General features: G+C 46.6%; 1 protein-coding gene across 1 annotated transcript in view; it reads right to left on the bottom strand.

Annotated features, from left to right (window-relative positions):
* The window catches only part of COBL (cordon-bleu WH2 repeat protein), a 270206-nt gene that overhangs the window by 167533 nt on the left and 78400 nt on the right, over positions 1–24273 (bottom strand). The window contains exons 2-3 of the mRNA XM_068550231.1: positions 12364–12567; positions 872–1082 (exon numbers count right to left, since the gene is read on the bottom strand). Coding sequence (XP_068406332.1) covers positions 872–1082; positions 12364–12567 — 415 coding nt within the window. The remainder of the gene's footprint in view (positions 1–871; positions 1083–12363; positions 12568–24273) is intronic.

The following is a 24273-nucleotide window of genomic DNA, read 5'->3' on the forward strand; positions in this document are numbered from 1 at the left end:
AAGAATTAGGGAAAACTCAAAGTATAGACAGCACCCATGAAAAGTTATTAACCACTCAAACCTAGAGGACATGACCCGTTGGCCAAACTACCATGTTTAAAAATAGGGAAATTTAGTAGGCACTACAATAATCTAAAAGAATGAAATAGCATTGCTTTCAACTGGAGAGGAAAGATCCACAACAAAGCCTTATTAAAAAGTACAATAAGCTGCTGGAGTTACCTTTAATCAATACTCAAAAGCCTGGAATCTATGCATAAAATAGTATCCAAATTGCAATGAGTATTTCTGACATTAGTATTTCAAAAGGGAACCCCTTTCTGTTTCCTCTCTCTAGGAAACATTTACACCGTCTACATATTCCAACCTCTGCCGTGGATAGGAAGGCCTCCAGAACTCAGCTAGAAGCTTCAGGACTAGTCCAAGAGGGTAGACATTGGCTACCTGTGGTTATTTCAATGAAAATTAAGAAATGAAAAGTTGTTTTTCCATCACACTAGCTGCATTTCACATGCTCAGCAGCTACACGTAATCAGTGGCTGTCACCTTGCCGAGGGCAGAATTATAGACCATTTCCATCTTTGCAGAAAGTTCTGGTGGATGGCTCTGCTCTAGACTGGTTCCTCTTCTTTGGTATCTAAAGGAGCCATGCTACACAGCAAACATTATTCAATGCGGTGAACTTCGGTCTCCTAAAGTAAACTCAGTTTAGGGTCTAACTTAGCCCACCACGCAAGTGGAAACCTCAACCGCAGCGTGCGTTACTTATACAGCAGGGGCTCCGCCAGCCCCTCCTCAGCACCTCCAGCACCCTGGGTCACAGGGAACTGCGTATGGCCTTCTATGACAAAGGGTCCCTTGTGCTACTGACCTCAGGCACCTTAGCGGGGCCAGCCTTAACCTTCGCTTCAGGAACTTTTTCTTTCAGAAATACGGTATGCGCATTCAGGGTCCCAACCAAAGTATTTGGCTTAAAATTCAAAGGCTGTTGAGTTTCTGAAGACCGGATCTCCAAGGCATGGTTGGACGGATTCAGGTGATTCTGAAGGCAAAGTTCAACCAGTAGGTCCATCATCGCGTGACTGAAAGAGAGAAACAAATCACGGTCATGGGGAATGTTTGCACTCTCCCTTCTGCTAGCTGAGTGGGTTAAGACAAATGAACCAGTGGGTGAATAAGCAAATTGGCCATCCGTAGGAAGAAAGAAAACAGCTTCTCGTTAATTCCTCAAGCATGACTGCACAGTGATATCTTAACACTTTCAATACTAATAAACGCTACTGAAAGCACCATCAAAATCAGAATAGCTGGGAAAATATTTACATTTCTAGTTAAACCCATGGATACGTTGACCTGAATCCTATAAGGTCAGCACAAATGATATTAACATATGGGCATAAGGCATTAAATTTTCAGTTATTCACAAATATAGTGTATCTTAAACACTGAAATTTTAAGTTGAAGAAGACAATAGCTTTCTTTTTAGCTAAAAAGTATGCTTTTTCAAGACAAAAAATGAAGAAAATTACCTTATTTGAATTTTTATAATTTCTAAATTTTAAAAATTTTAATAATTTTTATAATGTCTCCCATCACAGATCATTATTTACTAAGGGAGCCAAAAACAATTCAGACTGTCCCAAAGAATGAAATAATCTCATTTCCATCATTTATATTCACCTGGCAGAATGTCTGTATATTTCAAGCTGACCTCGCTTTTCCTACACATTTCCTGAGCAGTGGTGCATAAACACCTCACGAAAGCATACGTCCTTCCCTGTGATCTATTTCTTAATCAGGAACTGGCACGGCAATAATTTCAGGTCATAGTGATGCCTTCCAGGTGTCTGGCGCTCAGGGGTGTGTAGACCTGGGACTCATGGTGCACCTGTAAAGGCACAGGTGCCAGCTTCCGCCCACCATTCGGTCATCACTCACCTTGAGGGCTGTGAGCTGCGGGGGCCCTGACACTGAACTGTGAAACCACAGGCAAAGGTGCAAAGCACCCTATTTCCCATTCACTTGCTAAAAATATCAATAATGAACTAGTGGATACAAAACATTTCCCAGCCATCTCCATGACAATACTTCCTCCCACCCGATATCCAGGAAGTAATTAGGTAACAGCCTATGTCTTAACCAGGGGACCCTGGAATCACCTGGGACGTTTAGGAGGCTCATCACCCCCCTGGCTCCCAGGGACTCTGAAAGGACACGTGGTGGGGACAGGGCAGCGCTAACCCTCACATGGGCCACGCGGGTGGGCGTGCTGGTTAATGACGCTGTCAGCTCTGATTCCCTCGGCTCCGGGATAAAGATCATCTTTCTCTCAACGACAAGCATAATGCATCAGAACAGGCAGCGACATCACCAAAGACTCCAAGACACAAAACTCCACGGAAAAGCCTCAGCACAGAAAACAGACTTCTAACGATGCTAAAATAATGACCTATTCCTTGTTACCATGTACTATGTTTCCTCCATGGCCCAGAGCCATTCTGTGCAGGTCACACTGTTCCCACTTACCCTCACCAAGCCTGGGGGGTGGGGACCGCTATCCTCCAGTTCCCATGAGGGGGTGGAGCTGGGGTTGGGACCCTGGTCCCATACGATGTTGACTGTCACTTCCCCTCTCTTACCTCCACCCACAGTCTATTGCCACCAAGTAAACCAATAAGGATAAATTCTCAAACAAAGATTTGAATTAATCTTAGAATGTTAAACCAGGAAGAACACCAAAGCTACTGATGTAAACTTCTGTTCTTCTGATTCAATAATTGGTAACATGTTTGAAACATCAAATTTGACCTTCTGAAAGGGAGCAGGCCAGCTCTGGGGCTGGAGGGGTTTTCCTGCATCACAGAGAATAAACCCTCCTTGCCATTAACAGAAGCTGGGACTTATTCTCGCACGGACTAGCCAAGGAGTGATGTAGTATTTGGCTCCTGTCCGGATAAAGAATTGGGCGCCCAAACCTCTACCCTGTGTATCGAGTGGATCTCCTCCACAATTGGCCGATCGGTACCCACCCTGCTGCCCTCACTCTTCCGTGACCCTAACGTAGGACTCGGCTCTGCCCAGCGAAAGCTCTTTAACGATGAAGCTGCAGTGACGTTTTCAACACCTGAGGGTGGACGCGTTTCTCAACAAAATGTTTGGTGGGAGTAGGGGAGGGAAGGAATTCCCAAGCAGAAAATTCTATGATGCTGGAGGCCTATTTCCTCAAATTTGCTATTTGGGGAAGGGGGAAGCACAAACAAAACCAAACCACTGTAAGACCATGATAATAAAACTCAACACCATACCCGTCACGGTACGTGCTTAAATTGTTCAAAGGGCACGGAGGCCATTACCACTTCAGCCAAGGGGACAGCATCTCTTCCCGGGGCTGGAACCCGAGCCATGACAGAGGGCTTCTGCAGGAAAGCAAGGAGGTTTAGGACATGAGGAGAACTCAGGCTCTGAAAGCTGTCTGTTCTGCAGGCCTCTCTCTGTGGCTACAGAGAGTGACAGACCCAATATCCTAATGCAGACTGACCCAGGCCGCGTTGAAGAAGCTGGACACACAGCGCAAGGCCAAACGTGAGGCCCTGGGTCCCAAAGCATGAGCTCATTTCGCGTTTCCTGCAGGGCCTCCCACTCGACTGATTCCTCCCCAGGCCCATTTAAAGCATGATCTGAGGACCTACTTTCCAGCACAAGCTTTTCTGGACGGTGTCCTCAGAAAATGGGGTGAGAGTTGGCCGGCCTTTCTGCCACTTCCATCGCACCACGGAAGCGGCTATTGGCTGGCATTTTAAGTCACCAAACTCCAAAACAGCCAGCCAGTTCTGTCCTTGATGCTACTGGAAAAAGCCACCCAGAAGAAAGAGGAAACCACAGCACAGTGGCAGCACCCGATGGCAGTCATGGAGGAACCGAGCTGCTGTCTGGTCCCCGGGGGTTTGGATTCACCGGACCTCAGCCTGCAGAGGATGAGAACTTCTAGCCAGGCAGCCCTGCGTGCCCTCCACAGGGCCTCAGCAGGTCCCGGGGCCACTGGGCCACAGGAGAGGACTTTCCGGAGACAGGAGGTGGCTGCCTGGTTATTCCTGCACCCCCTCATCACCTCGGGAGCCGGACTCCCCTCCGTGACTCCCACCTGCCCCCAGGACGACCAGCACCGCCTCTGATGCTCTGGCCCTTTGATGAGGGGTCGGGCATCTTTCCCCCCAAAGCTGGTTTAACGAAGGGACTCCAGAGGCATCCTAGGACCACCCTCACCACTGCTCAGACCTGCCTCTCTGCCCCGGTCTCCTCCTCGGTGAGGGCAAAAGGATTGTCCATCCACCAGTGAGTCTTAAGTCACCCCTAAGTCACTGAGTACAGCGCCAGGCACATGGTGAGTGAGAAGTGTTTACTGAATAAATGAGTGAATTGGATCCTGTCTTTGGTGTTTGTGGTTGTATGTGGTGAGAAGTTTTCCCTGGCTCAGCGCAGAGCATCTCTGCCTGGATGTGGCTGGACTCCATCCGGCTCCCAGCAAGTACCAAGATATACTCATTTAAAGCAGTACCCTCAGGGGATTGCCCCATAAAGTTCCTGCAGTCTTACAAAGAAGAACAGTAGGCAATCAGACACTCTCAGAGTGTCAAGGAAGACTCAGGTGAATTAAAGAAACTGACCACACCATCATTGCTAAGAACCCCAAGCACGCCCTCTGGTCTCAGTGGTCCCCCTGTATGAATGGTGCTATGGACAAAATCATCTCCCCCCACATTCACACTGATCCCCCAACTCCCAGTGTGACTGTGTCTGGACATGGGGCCTCTAAGGACGCAATTAGGGTTAAATGAGGTCATAAGGGTGGGCGCTAATCTGATCGGATTTGTGTCCTCAGACGAAGGGACACCGAGAGCTCGCTCCCCCTACAACCCCACCGAGAGGAGGTCGTGTGAGCACAGAGCAGGACAGTGGCCACCTATGACCAGGAAGAGGTCTCATCATGAAATCACCTGCCGTCACCTTGACCTTGGGCTTCCAGCCTCCAGATTGTGGGGAGTAAATGTCTGTGTTCTGGCTGCCCCGTCTGTGGCATTTGTAAGACCGCCTGAACTAAGACCAAGACAGACACCATTATCAGGGTCTCTGCCTCCCTCTCTGTAATCCCAAGTCCCAAGTTCAAGGGAAGAGTAAAAGGTAGTAACAAAGAGGACTGGTTACCCCAAAGCACAGTAACAGGGGTGGTGGGTGGGTAATGACACAGATCTTTGGGGTTTCTCTCCATTGCTCCTCAAATATCCTTTTCCTTCCAACTTTTTAATCTCTGTTCCCCGAATGAATCTTAAGTGCTCCCAATGTAAGGATGAAATTTATTTTTCGGCATTTTTTTTTTTTTTTAGGCACAGAAAAGTCTTTTATACAGTATATAAGCTTCTTTTGCTCATTCATTCACCCATTCACTTAGACATTAGGCCCTACTGTGTGCCCAGCTGTGGGAATTCAAAGGAAATAAAATACAGCTCTAATTCTCATTTGGTCTATCAGAAAGATTTCACATTTTTAAGGGTGATTAAAAGAACATGCAGATTGCAGCCTTCCTTGAGCGTTACACATTCAAAAATTCAATACTGAACACATCTACAGGTAATTTCTGCCCATCTTGAGCATCTTCGGTATTATTCCTGCAGTACTTGACATCAACAGCACAAAGAAAACAGATGGGAATAATTTCAAATTTTATCCTTTACTTTGGATATTTATCGATTACGTTATAATGATACTTCAGACTTAAAGAGAAAGATCACTTGGGTTTAAATCTAAACAAAACACTATTCTTACAGCAGAAAAAGGGATTTCCCTCTATTAAGTTATTTTTAAGTTATTAAATTTATTTTTAAATTTAGAAAGTGAGTAGAATTTTTCTAATTTTTTTCTTTAAAAAATATTACTTTACAAATATGTAGAGATTTCCAAAAAATGGTTTGCATGAGTCGGTGGTTTCAATAAGAAAAACCTGGTCTTCTTTCAGGTGTGGTTCTTTTTGAAATCCTGGCAGAGAGCTGGACAGGGCAAGGAACAGCCCATGCCAATCCTGCGCTCCCTAAATGCAGAGGGCACGTGGGGACCAGGCTGTTTGGGAACCACATGGGAGTCAGAGAGGCCAAGTCCCATTTCCATCTGGCTGGGTGGATGGATGGACCTCTTCCTTCTCCGAGGTAGGGCGCTTCCATCTAAGTCACAAAGCTTGCCTTGGCCAGGCTGCTGGGGTTCACTGAGATGCTTACACTAATCTACAACTCCCTCTTGCTGCCATCATGCCGGCGAGACCCTGGGCTCACTCTCGGGGATCCTGGGCTCATCCGGATACGCTGACATCTGGCAGAGCCATGGCACGCACGGCAGCAGGGGTTCTCAAAGTCTAACATGTGTTCCGAAAGTTCAAGCGTGTTAAAGCCCAGATCGCTGGTCCCACCCCGGGGTTTCTGATTCACTAGGCCTGGGCAGGAAATTTGCACTTCTCACAAGTTCCCAGGTGATGCAGCGGCTCTTGGTCTGGGGCCACACTGAAAAACTACTGCACCCTCGGTACTCATGAAATGAGCATTGAGTACCTAGCAATGACTGGATTAAAAGGTGCCACAGTGTCAAGTGTACAAATCACGTTAAGGTCGCTACTTCCAGATATAACGTTAAAACAAACAATCTGCGTGCACTGTCAAATCACAGACTGGTTGAACAAGCCTAGTTTCTTGTGTGGGATCAAGGCCAGCAGGTGGCCTGAGCCCTGGGTAAGGCAGACTCTGGTGTTACAGAGTCAGAGCAAGTCCAGTCTGGCAGCTTCACTCGGCAACACAGAAACGGGACATGGCAAGCTGCTAGCAGGGCCTGCCCAGAGTGGGTCTATCACCCAGAGGCCGGGCTCTGGGTTTGAGGCCAGGGTCACTGGCAAAAATCCAGTCTTATGGCCGCTTAGGTCCTGAGCCCATCAACGAGGCACGAGGGAACAAGCCGCAGCAAAATGACCAGGGGTGCCTGCATCTCAGGCACATGTCAGAAGCCCGGTCATCAGGACGACGGCACCAAATCAGAGAGTTGGTCACATCCTCACAAAACCTAAATGTCACCGGGGGCCAGGCAGCTGCCCCAGCCTGCAGGGGGTCTGAGTACGTGACCAGAGGGAGAGAGGGAGTTTTGCCGATTGGAGGGACGTGCCTTCTCCAAAGGCGTTCAACTTGTAAAACTGTTCAAAACACACTGCTAGTTGGAACACCTTGACTTGGAGAGAGGGATTTCAGAGGCTGCAGCCTGACCGTTATCCTGGCTGCATGGGATGTCGTGAGCGGTTATCTGGACAGGTGTGGACGGGCCATCTCAAAAAGCGGTGCCTTCTGTTTAGGTTCTGACCACAGAAACTTGTGTTTTTCTTAACTCCAACCTCAGCATCTTTGACCTCTATCTTGGAGGTCATCTGACTTGAGAATCTAGAGCCTCCTGTATCCAGGTTATATGGGAGCAGGTTTTTCTATGTGCTTCTCACTTGGCAGGGGAGTCAACCAGCCCCCTGGGGGACCTGGGACACAGCCCGGATATCTTTAAAGTTCCCTGTCTGTGCTTATTTTTAAAACGCACGTGAAATTTGCATGCTACCTTTAATGTAGGACTATTGTTCACTATGTGTAAGTTAAATTAATGTTCAGATGCACCAGCTTTCTCCTGACTTGCCTAGCGCTGGGGTGGAACCTTGCATCCCCAGTGGCACGTGCAGTCTTGTTAGCGGCAAGTGGAGCCATAGGATGGCTTCCAGGATACACGCTGGGACCCAGCCAGCCCTCGTGTCCAGGCCGCGCATCTCCCCTTCTCAATCCGGGTTCCAGCAGCACTACACTTCCGCCTTCTTGCACAAACTGGTCCTTTTGCAAATGCTATTTATTTCCTTCTGTATGCTGGGATGTCCACCTCCCGGTGTCTCATGAAAGCTAAGTGTTCAATATGTATTTTGCTCAACGAATAAATGATCATTTTCATTTTTTTAGTCTACCGGGATCCCACAAAATGAGACTGCCTCTCGGGACGATTGGTTTAGCACCAAATCCAAAACCATAACAGCACCTTTTCACAGGATAAGCAAGGAGCTGATAATCTATGGTCTGCCCCTTAACCAGGCTATTTCCTCACTGGAAAGATTCTCATAAAGAAACTTAGTAACTGGAGGCTGTTGATGACATTCTGCATGTGACAGTAATTTTTTTAGCTTCTCTTAGATTTAGCCCAAACAAACAAAGCCTCAACAAGGCAGAAACATTTGGGAGGTAGTCACTAGAAATGGTGAATTAGGACCAGTGAATGATGTTCAATGAGATTCACCTCTAGTTAATGTCACCAATAAGGGCTTGTGCCCCAGGAATTTTCTCTGGGAGGATTTTTAAGGCAGTGAAAATACTCTGCATGATACTATACTGGTGGATACATGTCATGATACATCTGTCCAGACCCAGAGAATGTACAGCACCGAGACTGAACCCTGATGTAAGCCATGGACTTTGGGTGATGATGGCGTGTCAGTGTAGGTGCATCAGTTAGAACAGAGGTACCACTCTGGCGGGGGATGTGGATAACGGGGCAGGTTGGGTGCATATAGGGGCAGGGGGTATATGAGAAATATTGCTGCTTTCCTCTCAATTTTGCTGTGAACTTAAAACTGCTCTGAAAAATAAAGTCTTTTAAAAAACGGTATCCTTTAAGTGGAAATGTAAATCAAGTTAAACCAAGCCTGTTATTTGGAGAATGGTCCTCTTCTGGCAGCATCCCCAGCATCAAAACTGCCCTTTCCAGCTTCACCCCCTTCACACACTGGTGCTGGAGAAGAGCCAGCTTCCTTCAGGCCCTGGAGCCACGAGCTCACAGGGAGCAGGGTTCAGGCCACGGGGCCTTGCTGAAGCTGCAAGCCAACCACACACCTGCTTTCTCTGTAGGGAGCGTGGCCAGCACCTTGATGGGCAGGTGATGGAGGAGAGACCAGGGTTGGGCTCGCTCACCCCTCCCCTCCCCTTCATCTCGGAACGCATGAACTCTCTCCAGAAGGGATTCGGAGGACGATACCTGTGCCATGGGAATCCTGTGCTGTTTTACCAGGCCGGGAACCTGCAAATCCATGCACGGTTGTAAACTTGGCTATTATAAATGGGGTCTGACAGCCCACAGAGGCAGAATCGCAGGACTGAACATTGAGAGAGATTTCCTCCATTCTGAGAAGGAAATGCTTGCCTTCTCCTGTCCTGGGCCCCTTGGGCTTGCATGCCAACTGGACATGAGTTAATTTACCACATCAGAATGACACGGACCCAAATCTCGATTGCTTGACACCATTTATGAAGCTCCCTTTTGTCAAAGGGCATTTTCTCTTCAAAGACCTTCTCTTGACTTGTCCCCGAGTTAGAGTGATGGGACCAGCGGTCTCCTTGCAGTGGCCCTGAGCAGTGCTGGTAGCACCCATCCTAAAAGGGCACCAGAGCATCTTCCTTAAGAAAGTTCCAGAACACCCATTCCCATGTCTCATCGAAGAACATACTGAGCCTTTTACTTATGTTTCTAAATCCAAAGGAAACTTTAAAAAAAGAGAGAAAGAAAAATCACTGTCATATGCAGAATGGAATCATCAGACTCCAAGTACTAATGTGTTTTCCTTGTGAGAATCTTTCACGTTTGGAAAGGTGGTTAAGGTGCTGACTGTAAATTATAAACGACTTGCTTATCCTGCGAAAAGGTGGACATGTTCTCTGATAAAATGGAAGAGAGAAACCACACTGATAAACGTTTAGTAGATCTGGTTTCAGCAAGGGTCAGGAATGTGACTTCGGCCCACTCTTGTATTATTGAAGAGTAGGACACATAAAACCAATTCCCAAAGCAAGAAGCTGCAGCGTCAGCAAGTTACAAGCCGCTAAGGGAGACCAGAGGCTGCTGCAGGAAACCCTTGGGGAAGGGATGAGTATTTACTACTTAGAAAAGAGATAAGTATTTTAATACTTAATCTCTACAGCTGAACCTATTCTCACAGCCGCACTGCAAAATGGCACAGTGATAACTTCTACTTTGAAAGAAAAAGAAAATTAAAGATAAACTCGGAAGAATGTGTTCAGTTTGAAAACATTTTTCAAAATAATATTTTAAATTTACAAGTGGGCATTCTGTCTCTCCTCATGCACCTGTAAGATCGGACCTGTGTATTATTTAAGACATGACCCATGAGTCCATTTTCTTAAAAGATATGTAACTAGACAAAGAAGTCATGGTTTCACAGGTGTACACTTAGCCACAAACTCAAGTTGTACACATGAAATATGGACAGTTTTTATATGTTAATCACACTTCACTAAAGTGTTTTTTTTATAACTGTAACTAGAAATTGGGCCAAAAATATAAGAATGGTGAGTCAACTGTAATACAGTCACTAATAAAATTAGACTCGTCTATTAAGGTAGTTTGTAAACCTATGATAATATGGCCTGCTTCTCAAGTTAAAGTTAAGTGGGAAAAGCGTACTTAGAACAAAGATCCCTCTGGAAAACAAGAAACACAGACACTTTAGAAACCTGAATATCTCTTGCGTGAACCCTGCGCACAGAAGCTACTGCCTTCTGCGGGTCTAGGCCACAGGGATCACGGTAAGTCCTAACTTTTGGCTCCAGAGTCTTCTGCTGGTGGGCTGGTGGCCATGGGGAGGAGCCCCACCAGAGCCCCACACCCCGGTGCTCCCTGCTGGTAACACTCTGGAAAGCTGCTTTGCATCCCCTTTCAGAGTTCAAGATGTTGTACCCCAGGTACATATCACTGCCTGGAGAAACATTCCTTAAATTTTTGTACACATAGCCCATAAAATAATTTTAAAAACCTATGTACCCCTTTGCCAGTAAATTGTCACCTGGAATTTTCCTTATAAAATTTAATAGTTGCAAAGGATGTAATATCGGGTAGAATCAGAATACTAAGATTTTAACATAAAACTGTTGTATCGGGCTTCCCTGGTGGCACAGTGGTTGAGAATCTGCCTGCCAATGCAGGTGACATGGGTTCGAGCCCTGGTCTGGGAAGATCCCACATGCCGCGGAGCAACTGAGCCCGTGAGCCACAATTACTGAGCCTGCGCGTCTGGAGCCTGTGCTCCGCAACAAGAGAGGCCGCGACAGTGAGAGGCCCGTGCACCGCGATGAAGGGTGGCCCCTGCTTGCCACAACTAGAGAAAGCCCTCGCACAGAAACGAAGACCCAACACAGCCATAAATAAATAAATAAATAAATTTAAAAATGGTCCACATCAAAAAAATCTTAAAAAAAAAAAACAAAAAACTGTTGTACCGCTATTTTCAATGTACCCACAAGAATAAAAACACCCAGAGTGATGTGATTTCCACCATTATCCATTTCTAAAATACTCGAGCAAACGGTTTTTTAAGATTTAAATATTTCATATCATTTCCTACCTTCCTTGGCTTCCTAGAAATACGACTCCCATTCACTCCTGCCTCAGAATTATACAAAACTGTTTTTAAGCTTGAATGTTTTTATAATTGATCACTCTATCATATTCTGCACAATAAAATGTCTAAACATGTAAATGGAATTGTTTCCTGTGATTTTGTTAAAATTGTTTATTATGGATTGAGTTAATAACAGTAATGCAGAATTGCTCAAACAGTATAATTACGATCTATTTTGATAAATATCAAACATCAAGTTAGAAATTCTATGGGTAATAACACCCTTCATACTCTTAGTGGAGTATTACCAATGCTTCCGTCCTGCCTTTACGACTGGGAAGCGACGGAAAGAAGAACCAGCGTTTGAGCTCGGCCACAGGCACCTTCGCAGGCAGATCAGCTCCCAATGAGGGTGTGGGGTGGGAATCGAGGGTCAGTGTCAACTCCACGGGTCAGATTTTATTCCTTCATCTAAACCTGCACTGTTTCCATTTGGAAAATTGATAACTGACGGTACTCATACTTCCAAGAGTCAGTCCGTAAGTGGACCCGAGGATGGTCACTCGGGGGGGCTGCCCCCCGGCTGTGCAACTTCAGGGCCAAGGATGCCGGCCCCACCTGTGGTGGTGGTCACCTCCTTGGAGGTGCTTATGGGCCTGAGAGCCCCCTTCCTTCTGAGCCCACCTCTAACAGGAGTGAGCTGCAGTCCCAAGGATGAGGGTGCATGTGGTGGCCCAGCTGGCACGCAGCCGGGCCGCCTGCGACACTGCAGGTTGTCACTAGGCCCAGATTTACACCCCGAGGCCCTGGTCCAGCCCAACGCGGGGGGATGCGCCCACGCCTCAGGTCTCGGTGGATCTGCAAACTGGGCGGCAGAGCCCTCCTCGCCGCGCCCGGGCCCTTACCTGCCGTTGACCACACTCGTCTTCTCCAGCCCGCTAGGCAGCACCACGGTCATGGCCACCACCCTGCCGTCCAGCGTCTCCGTCCTGCCGAGCGGGTTCCGCGGGGGGCTGGGGGACGCATCGCGGGGAGGTCTCTGTCCTCTGTGCACGCTGGGGGTGGTGGGCCTCCCGGGAGGGGGGGGAGCACGAGCCTTCATCTTCCTCCTTGAAAGGCGAGAACAGGAAGGACTGAATGAGGTGGCAGCTTCCAGCCCAAAGTTAACAAGTCACCTGTCAATGGCCAGCAGCTCCTAAGGACCTTTCCTCTTAATTGTCCAGTCTTCTAAGTGCTTAAGGCCTTCTGAGTTGCACAAACTTTTAAAAATCAATATATTACAACAAGGACCTACTGTATAGCATGCGAACTATATTCAGTATCTTGTAATAACCTAAAATGGAAAAGAATCTGAAAAAGAATGTATACATATATATACATATACATGTATGTGTGTGTATAACTGAATCACTTTGCTGTACACCTGAAACATTGTAAATCAACTCTACTTCAATTTTAAAAAATCAATATATTAGCGCTCTTCAATATAGAGAAAATGGACAACTAAGAAAAGTAGAGGATGCATCATTTTTTTAATTGAAGTAGAGTTGATTTACAATGTTGTGTTAATTTCTGCTGAACAGCAAAGTGATTCAGTGATATGTATATATATATTCTTTTTTTATATTTTTTCCATTAGGGTTTATCCCAGGATATTGAATATCGTTCCCTGTGCTATGCACTGGGACCTTGTTGTTGATCCATTCTATACATAAAAGCTTACATCTGCTAATCTCAAATTCCTGCTCCATCCCTCCCCCACCCCCCTCCCCCTCGGCAACCGCCAGTCTACGGTCTATGGAGGACGCATTTTTGAAAGTAAGTGTTCCTGGAAAGAAACAGCCTACAATGTGTTCCCCTCCTGGGAGTGGGCTGGGGTGGCAGACTTTGCTTGGACCAGTCCTTTCTGAACCATTGACTGGGTTACAAATCCCAGCTAATTAAGGGGTCTGCATTGCTCTAGCTGAAACCACTGCCCCAGCTCTGGATCCACAACCAGTTGAGGATCTGGAGTCCATGGGTCCACGGTATTGAGGATGTGATAGGACTACATCAGGAGGTACTAAATTAGCCAGAAAATCCACCAGACCAACACCCACAGACACGGGCACTGTGGACGGAGGTGGCAGTTTAGTGGCAGGGGCTACGAGTGATGGTATTTTAACACGCCACCTGCTCCCCCTCTGTTTTCACCTTATTTCTGACGGTGCTTTGAATTCTCAATTCACCTTGTAGATTTCTAAACACCTGTCAATAAATCACCCACTCTGACAAACATTTTTAGAAATTCTTGTCTCCTCCATATTACTCAGGGGAGGCAACTGACCTTACTTTGTGTAGGTGTTTTATTTTATATTTAGGTACACAAGTGTTGTATGTACAAGTACATATATGTATATGTATGTGCATGTGCATATGCATGTGTATGTTTATGTGTATGCATATACATGCACACATTTATTTATATGTTTCTTACTTATATATAAGAATCTTATTTTACAGAGGTCCTGGGCATTATATAATAAGAACTGGCATTTACTCAGCATCAGGACCTATGCTAATAATACGCCTAGGAAGCTCACTTCATTCAAAATATTTTGCAGTTGAGAACACTGAGTGTCTTTAAGATCCTAGCTCCCCCGAAGCCCAGAGCGGGGATGCGGAGCAGGTGTGTCTGGCTCCTAGGGCCTTGCCCCTCCCCACCTCACTCTGCTCCCGCCTGCCCTCTTCCAGAGCGAGGAGCCACAGAGAGGCCACGTGAGCCCTCAACGTTTAACTTCTCCTGCAGAGCAATGTGCTGGGACACTCTGGCCCAAAGCATCAGACATCAAAATTCCATTTCTAGGAAATTATTCTAAAGAAACAATCCCACAGGAATGCACTGTGGGAGGTTCAAAGATACTCAGTACAACGCAATTTATAATGGCAAACGTATGTAAGATATTCTAACCACAGGTCAAAAAGAGAGAATTTCAATAAATGATGGTACTAAAACAATGTTATACCAGTACTGGTTAAATATACTTTTTAAAGGCAATTTTTATCTTATATTTGACTATAGTTTATTTACAATGCTGTATTGGTTTCAGGTATACAGCAAAGTGTTTCAGTTATACATATATATATACATATATATATATATATATATATATGTATATATATATATATATATTCTTTTTCAAATTCTTTTCCCATTTAGGTTATTAAGAAGAATCAATATTGTCAAAATGATTATACTACCCAAGGCAACCTACAGATTCAATGCAATCCCTATCAAATTATACCAATGGCATTTTTCACAGAACTAGAACAAATAATTTTAAAATTTGTATGGAGACACAAAAGACCCCAAATAGCCAAAGCAATCTTGAGAAAGAAAAACAGAGCTGGAGGAATCAGGTTCTCTGACCTCAGACTATACTACAAAGCTCAGTAATCAAAACAGTATGGTACTGGCAAAAAAAAAAAAAAAAACAGAAATATAGACCAATGGAACAGGATAGAAAGCCCAGAAATAAACCCACACACCTATGGTCAATTAATCTACAACAACGGAGGCAAGACCATACAATGGAGAAAAGACGGTCTCTTCAATAAATGGTGCTTGAAAAACTGGACAGCTACATGTAAAAGAATAAATATATTTTAAATGTATATAAGTTGATGTTCCAAAATGCTCAATACAGACATTTTAAGAAAACAAACTTTGAAATATTCTTTGTTTTGAGAAATACCGTTTATAAGAGAAGTATGCATTATAGCAATAGATCACAAAACAGTCTAGAAAGACAAGGCAAAGAATTAGTAACAATGATCTCTGGGTGATGGGCACCATGACATTTGTTTTGCTATTTTCACTTCTATGCACTTCCTAATTTTTTCTATAATATCACCTCTCTATGCATTAGTTGTAAAATGAAAGAGGTCATTTAAAGTGGGGAAAAACAGCTAATAGGGTTCAGATGAGGCCTCAAACCATCACTGTTCACTTCACTGGCCAACACAAGACTTAGGAATGACACCTGGGTTTCATCCTCTACCCTGATAAGTAGATATAAATTAATTCTCTTTTTTTCTTGTTGAAAACCTTATACCTACATCATATTTTTTATAATTTTTATGCTTTATTCTTATTCATTACATATTTTTTCCTTTAAACTTATAGAAATAAAGATGAGGTAGGAAACATATATTGCACTGGTCTAAGGACTATGTAGTATTAATTCATTTATTCCTCACAATAACACTGTGAGGAGGTACTGCCATTCCTGTCTTATAGATAAGGAGTCTGGGCACACCTTTCTCAGATTACAGACAATTTGTTTCCAGAGCCTGAAGTTTTAACCAGTGCATCCTTCAACCTCTATTAGGAAGACCAGATATCAGCCCATTATACAGATGGAAAAGTCAAGGCAGAGAGACTGGTTATGGGGTCCTTCATTAATCAACCATAGGTCTCGGCTAGAAGCCCAGTCTCTGAGCAGTCCACCTGCCATTAGCATTACGTCCCAGAAGTACTTTCAGGAAAAAATCATTTTTTATCATTTTTAGGAAATAAATATACTTTCCAAGTAAACTACATTTTTATTTCTGGGTACTAATAAAGCTGGCTTTACAATGGAATATTACTCAGCCATAAAAAAGAATGAAGTAATGCCATTTGCAGCAACATGGATGAACCTAGAAATTATCATACTAAGTGAAGTAAGTCAGACAGAGAAAGACAAATATTATATGATATCACTTCTATGTGGAATCTAAAATATGATGCAAATGAACTGATCTACGAAACAGAAACAGACTGACAGACAGAGAACAGACTTGTGGTTACCGAAGGGGAAAGGTGAGGGGGAGGGGTAAATTAGGAGGTTGGGATTAACATATACACACTAATATATATAAATAGATAAACAACAAGGATTTACTGTATAGCACAGGGAACTATACTCAGTACTCTGTAATAACCTAAATGAGAAAAGAATCTGAAAAATAATAGATATATGTATATATATAACTGAATCACTTTGCTGTACAACTGAAACTAACACAAGATTGTAAATCAACTATACCCCAATAAAAAAAGAAAAAAAGCTGGCTTAAAGACTTGAACTCCTTCAGAACACGCTGAATAGAAAAGGAGGCATTTGTTCATTCAGCCAGCACTGCGATGGGGGCAAAAGAGGCAGAAGAAATGTCTACTGTCCCAGATTTTTCCAAATAAATGCTGTCCCCACCACCCAGAGTCAGCTTTGGGATACTGTTTCCATCCCCACCTCCTCCCCACGCCTCCCACTGCACCCCCAAGCCCTCATCACTAACGTCTGCACAAATTCAGTCTCTTCCTACACCCCAGCCTCCTGCCACCCAATTCTACTGTGACCCCCTCATTCCACAAACACGCACTCAGTGCGACCATGGATGCCCTTCATCTTCTCATGCTTTGCTCTGCACATAGCACCCCCCGCCACACACAGACCAAGACGCTCCCTGCGGCCACACAGAAACCAAGATGCTCCCTGTGGGCTGCATGGATGCTCAGGGAGCCTTCTGTGGGTCCAGTGCTGTGTCATGTGCACATGTGTGAGCGCACATGTGTGCATGTGTAAGTTGGCCAACATTGAAAAAACTAGAATGTTTCGCAAGAACACAATGAATTTCTGGCTCTTTTTTAAAAAAGTAAAAATCAAAGATCTGATCGGGCTCTGAACACCTTCACAGCAAAACCTAGCTGTGTGTGTCCATCTGGACCCGTAGACTCCGGGCCATCACACACCTGTACCCTGTGGAGCTGTCACAACATCCAAACCACAGCGGTGCTTGAAAATCAGGGCTCTCCACGGACCCTCAGTCCTGGCCCCTCTTGGATCTCCCCCACTTGGCTGGTAACAGGACACTGGTCCCTGATCCTGGAAGCACGAAAGTCCCCCCTTGCCTTTGCCTCACCATCTGCCTTGGAGGTTTTGATCCCTTGAAGACACAGCTCGAAACCATGTCTCCTGAGAATCCTCCAAGGGCTTCTGGCCTCCAGACACACACGGCTGAGCTCAGGGGTCTCTACCTGCATGCAGAAGCACCTGGGAAGCTTAAAAAGTGTTTACCTGCCACCACGAACCAATCAAATCTGAGTCTCTGGGAGCTGGTTTATGTTAACGATCACATCTCTTTAGAACAGAGGCTCTTAACATGGAAATGGCATATGGTTTTAGCTGTGATTTTGTATCATTTGATAAAAGCAACTGATAGAAAAATATACAGTTAATATATATGTTCATAACTTCATGAATCTTTTTATTTCACAGAATAACATTTGCAGATTTTCAGAAGTGCTCATGGAAAATTTCACACCAAAAGTGATGCCTGGGGTGCGGATGGGTTTGTGGACCTGAAACCAAGCAGGACCCTGTGGGGCTCCTGGGCAGGGAAGCCTTGTTTTCAGGGGGCAGACTCCAGCCTCCATGCCCTATCCTGAGTTCCAAAGGGCAGGTTCAAACAGTTGCTAATCAGGGAAGGGAGGGGATGCAGAGACAAGGGAGGGGCAGTCAAGAAACAACAGTGCAGCCTTAGGGCAAGGTCCTGGCTCCCCCTCAAGGGATACACATAACAATATCTTTAAGCTCCCTATAGAACTAAAACCCCCAACAAATGGAAGATATTAGCATTCTTCATTCCAGAGAAGATCTCATCAAGAGACCCCCTGAGACCAGATTAAAGTAACCAGAGAAGCACATTAGGAGGAGCCAACCTGAGGCCAGGTTAAAGGAATGAAGGCCCCCCCCACCACCACACACACACCCTGATCTTTATCAGAAACCCTGGCCTTGACCCATCACTATAAAACTCCTCACCAAATCCCCTCGGGTTGGGACACACAGTTTTGAGGGGTACCAGCCTGCTGTGTCCCCCTGTGCCTGGCAAAGCAATAAATCTATTCTTTTCTACTTCACCCAAAACTCTGTCTCTAAGATTTGATTCGGCACCAGTGCATAGAGGCTGAGTTTTCAGCATCAGACCCACTTCAGAAGCTTTGCGTCTGTCCGCGAATGTACAGACCCCAGGCTGGGAGATATGCTTGTTGCCAGCCTAAGATCCCAGACGCAGAGGTCCCACCCCCACTGTGATTAATCTCCTTATGAGGCGAACGAGAACCTCATTTCTTCCACTATTATTTAATATCTCCAGAAGGCAGCAGATGCTGTACTAAGGCTGTCTGTACGCTCAATATTTAGCACACTGCTCTTCATATTTGTAGGTTCTTAAAAACACTCATTGATATTCATGTTGGCCACAGTGAAATTATATCAGTTTCAGCCTACAAGGAACTCAGCAGACTTATAAAATCTTGAGACAACAATGAAATTGAAGAACCCTGCATGGACCGCAGTGGTGGGGTGCCCACCTACAGAGGAGGCTGTGAGCAGCCCTGAGGATGTGTAGACTTTGGAGGTGAGGGGGGGAAAAACGTGTATGGGGGGGGGGGAAATACTGTAATGCACATCATAGAAGGAGATGTCAAACAGCACCATGGGCTGACTATACTGCCCGACAGTGTACCAGAGGGCTGTGGTTTTTCCAAATATGCTTTGTCTCTTATTCAACCATAAAAAAGAATGAAATAGCCATCTGCAGCTACATGGATGGACCTAAAGATGATCATACTAAGTGAAGTAAGTCAGACAGAGAAAGACAAACATCATATCACTTACATGTGGAATCTAAAAAGAAAAAAAGAAAAAAGATACACATGAATTTATTTCCAAAACAGAAAGAGACTCACAGACATAGAAAACAAACTTATGGTTACCAGTGAAGAAAGGGTGGGAGGGATAAATTAGGAGTTTGGGATTAACATACACACACTGCTATATATAAAATAGATAACCGAAAAGGACCTACTGTATAGGACAGAGAACTAAACTTAATATTTTGTAATAACCTATCTATAAGGGAAAAGAATCTGAAAAAGAATATATATATGTGTTTGTGTATATATATATATATGACACTGAATCACTATACTGTACACCCGAAACTAACATGATATTGTATATCAACTATACTTCAACAGCAATAAATAAATAAATAAATAAATGCATACTTTGTCTCATCTGACCCTCATAGTCTAAAGGATAAGATCTCCAGCTCTCCTTTTAAGGTTGGGGGAACTGTGCGCAGGTGGGTTCTAAATAAACAGGTATCCCACAGATACTTGGGGAGTGCCTAAATTACTTCTTTCAAGGTCACCAAGAAAGAGGTCGGGACCGGAGGGTGGTTCTGCGTCCGTTTTGTCTGGAGGAGGGGCCCAGCTGCTGCGGGAAGAAGTTCCCAGGTGGGACGTCGCTGAGGACCTGGAGGACCCTGTAGCCAGCGGGGTCCCTGAGGCCTCGGCAGGGGAAGTCAGGAGTTGGGTAAGGGAGGCGGCGTCCGGGGAAACAGTTGGAGAAGCAAGGCTGGAGAGGCAGCTGGTACAGCCCCAGGTCCACAGCACGAGGGCTGAAGTGGAGGACAGGTGGGGTGGAGAGAGGGTGCCCGGACACAGACGCCGCGAGGGAGAGGATGGGCTGGGGGCGTGGGGAGGACACTGCACGTCACCCAGACTCCTGCACGAGGCTCCACAAAGCCCCGCAGAGGATGCATCCTGGGGGACGGCCAGCAATCGGCTTTCCATGGATGGAGTTCGAGATGACAGTGACACTCCCCGTGTAAGCGGAGTGAGTACGGGCAGAGGGAAAGGAGCGACTGAAGACATCTCTCAGGACACTCTGGGGTCCTCGCTCTCAGACCAGGCACCTCTGTGGTGCCAGCCACTGAAAAGCCCTGGAAGCGGTGTTAGTATGTGCAATCTGCGGGGTGACGGGTCTGTAGATTTAGGACCGGGCTCCCAGGAGGGACAAGGGCACCGAGAACGTGGTTGTGGTCTGAACCTGGGCGCCTCCTGGTCTCAGGTGGGCAGGCCAATCCCCATCCTCCGTTTCCCCTCAGTCCAGTGTGACGGACCCTCACACCTGGACAGGGGCTGACCTGGCTCTGAGGCCACACCTGGCCGCAGCAGAAAAGAGCATCTCTTAGGTGGTCCTGTGTGTCCACCTGTGTTATCTCAGGGGAGTTTCCTTCCTGGACCTCAGTTTCCAGGTCGGTGAAACTGGGAGCTTCCAGTTCTAATAGACTAAATGACAGAAAAATATAAACCCAAACTACCACCATTATATTACATTAAATTAAGCTGTGGTCAGGACTGGGGTGGCCACTATCAAAAAAATCAGAAAATAACAAATGATGGCGAAGACATGGAGAAATCAGCACCCTTGAGCACTGCTGGTGGGAATGTGAATTGGTGCAGCCACTACGGAAAACAGTATGGAGGGGCCTCAAAAAATTAAAAATAAAACTACCATACGACCCAGCAATTCCACTCCTGGGTATGTAACCCAAAGAATTGAAAGTAAAGACTCGAAAAGATACTTGTACACCCATGTTCAGAGCAGCATTATTCACAATAGCCAAAAGGTGGAAACAACCAGAGTCTATCAACAGATGAAAGGATAAACAAAATAGGGCCCAATACACACTGTGGAATATTATTCAGCCTTAGAAAGGAAGCAAATTCTGACACCTGCTAAAAGATGGATGAACCTTGAGGACATTAAGCCAAGTGAACAAGCCAGTCACAGAAGGACCCCTATTGCCTGATTCCGCTTATAGGAGGTTCGGAGGGCAGCCAAGTTCATACGGAGGCAGGAAATAGAAGGGTGGTTACCAGCGGCTGGGGGAGGGGGGAGACGGGTAGTTTTGTTTGATGGGTTTAACAGAGTTTTTGTTTAACAGAGTTCCAGTTTGCTGAGTGGTTCCAGATGAAAAAAAAGTTCTGGAGATGGTTGTACAACAATGTGAATGTGCTTAACATCACCGAACTGTAGGCTTAAACGTGGTTCAAAAATGGTAAATTTTACGTCATGTGATTTTATCACAATTTAATCATTGCCTCCTAATAAAATTAAGTTTTCATCCTAATAAAATCAGAGTTCATCCTAATAAAATCGTTTCATCCTAGTAACGTGATCAGCTGGTATTGTGAGTCTTACTGCCAGGGCTCTCTCCTTCTTTGGGGCCCCTCAGCCTCTGTCCCACCACCCACGAGAAGCTTCTCTGGCTGGGGGACAAGGCGGAAGATGCAGGACCTGACGGGGGTGGAGGCTCACGGGCCCCCTCCGAGGAAAGGGAAGGAAGGGGGGAGGCTGCATCCGCCCAGGGGAGGGAGCCCTGAAGGGAGCAGCGCCCGAGGGCAGTGAGACATCTCTGCTGCCCACCCCCATCCTCCTCCACCCCAGAAGCATCGCAACACCTCAGGCTGTGGGTTCAAGGGTGTGACCGTGGGCCGGTTCACGAGCAGAAGCTGCCCAGGTGCACGGACCCCCCAGGCCCCTCCGATTATGAGCAGCACCTCCACACAACATGGTCACAGCACCACTGGCCTCCTCTGCCCGGGAGGGACCACTTCGGACCACCTTCCCTCGGTCCAGGAGAGCCGAGATGCTGACCTTGGAAGGTCTGCGCGGGTGTTGGGCATTTGGGGTCACCTGAGTCTGGGAGCGCATGGCAGTCAAAGGGCCGGGTTTCTGCCCCAGTCTGGGGACCCACCGGGCAGGGACCCAGGGCCCGGCCCCTCCTGGGCACAGCCTGGGAGGCTCTTCAGGGCATGAGCTGCTGAGCAAGCAACTCACCTGCCCTCTGCTCCCTCCAGGAAAGCAGCTGGGAGTGCCCCGGCAGGAAGGACTTAGCAGAGGAAAACAAGGGTAAGCTGGGACAAAGTGAGAGAGTGGCATGGACATATACACACTACCAAACGTAAAACAGATAGCTAATCGGAAGCAGCCGCATAGCACAGGGAGATCAGCTCGGTGCTTTGTGACCACCTAGAGGGGCGGGATAGGGAGGGTGGGGGGGAGACACAAGAGGGAGGGTGTATGGGGATACATGTATACATACAGCTGATTCACTTTGTTATACAGCAGAAATTAACACACATTTTAAAGCAATTATACTACAATAAAGATGTTAAAAAAAATAAAAAAGAATGATTTTTAATCAACAAAAAAAAATAAAAATAAAAATAAAATAAAGATGCTATGATGATCCATGTAAAAAAAAATTTTTTTAAATAAACAAAAACATTCCTGGCATCTCAAAGGTAATCCGTCTTAAAACCATCACGTAAAAACATTCCTGGCATCTCAAACATCATCAGTCAGAGCTCCAAAGGGTTTTACCTTAAAACCATCACATCGTCATGACCTAAAGGTCAGGGCCATGTCTGCTGGTTCCCACATCAGCGGGGGCACTGCCAGACGGCTTTTTCGCCCAGAGCCCTTCAGCGTGAAGCAGGAGGCGGAGATGCTTCCCCAACGAAAGCCAGCCGATCCAAGACGGTGTGGGCTGTGCGTCTGACACCGTCTGGGCTCAGTGAGTGCAAATCCCAGGGCCGGGTCCAGGCAGCTGAATTAAAACCTCACTCCAGGCCATGGCGGGCACCCAGCCACGCTGGAGGAGCCCGGGCAGGCAGGGCTGCAGCCTGAGCAGAGAAAGTCCACACAGCTCTCTACTTCCCAGAGCAGAGTCCAAAGGGCGCTCTGCTCTCTGCGTGTCACTACCCATGGATGCTGGGGCTGATGCCAGCTCCGCCGAACGACAAGCCTGCAGGATCCCCGCCCATTTAGCACGCTGGCGGCCCGGGCAGGAGGCAGGGTGAACAGCATCTCCTGAAAGGGAATTTCAAAGTTCAAAGAAATTTGAACCCCGCCCAAATTTCAAAGAAAAACCAGACCACGCTACTCCTGGTCCCGATCTGCCCGTGAAGCAAGCTCTGGCTCAGTGGGTCTGTTTGCGCTGCAGGCAGAAGGGGTCACCATTCTCTCCTAAGAGTCTTCCCAAGGACAAGTTTGCTTCCTCTCCGAAGAGTCAGAAAACTGGACACGAGCTGCCCTGGTTCTCAGGGTCAGGTCACTTCCAGGGTCACCTGGATCCTCCTCCAGCTGTTGGACGCAAGGCCTGCTCATCCCCAGGGAGGGAGCAGCCCGGAGGCTGCCAGGCATTTCCAGTGAGAGTCAGTGCAGGAGGCCTGGGGTTCTGGGCAAACGGCCCCGTCCGGCCGGCCTCCCGAATCTGACTCTGAATTGAGTCACCTCCTTGTGAGTCGTGGGTGCAGCAAAGAAGTCAGTGATCTGGGAATCACTGGTTTGGAGGAAGCCTCAGAGAAAGGCGGGCAGGAATAACAGGATTTTAACCATACCATCAAACACTATCCTTCACACTTAAAGACTTAACTTCTCCTATGAGCAATGTCGTGCGTGTCTGGGAAGACAGTCATCCGCTAAACAAATACGTGGTGGCCCCATCACATCCCAGGACCATCCTAAGATTGATGACCACAGCTGTAAGTCACCCTCCACAGGACCATGGTCCCCAAGGGCGGACAACAGCTCAGGTGACGCAGGAGGAAGAATGGTACCACCACGAGGCCAAGGAAGGCAAGACGGCTCCACAGGGATTGGTAAGGGCTCTTGATTTAGGCTGAGTTCACAAAGTTTCAGGAGATGATTTGTGAGTCGTGACATGAAAGATCAGATGGAGGTGGTAAGGACAAGCGTGGGCCTGAGGCTGTCCCCAGCAAGGACAGTCATTCTGGCGGCACCGAGGTGGGGAGGGGCTTCGGAGGTGGGGACATTTCAGGAAGGCTGGCACGTGGCGAGGCGGGGGATGTGCACAGACTGGGTTAGGGAGGGACCCTGGGCGTGCGGAGGGGGGGACTTCGGGAATTTCCT

This window comes from Eschrichtius robustus, chromosome 8, assembly GCF_028021215.1.
Source record: "Eschrichtius robustus isolate mEscRob2 chromosome 8, mEscRob2.pri, whole genome shotgun sequence".
NCBI lineage: Eukaryota > Metazoa > Chordata > Mammalia > Artiodactyla > Eschrichtiidae > Eschrichtius > Eschrichtius robustus.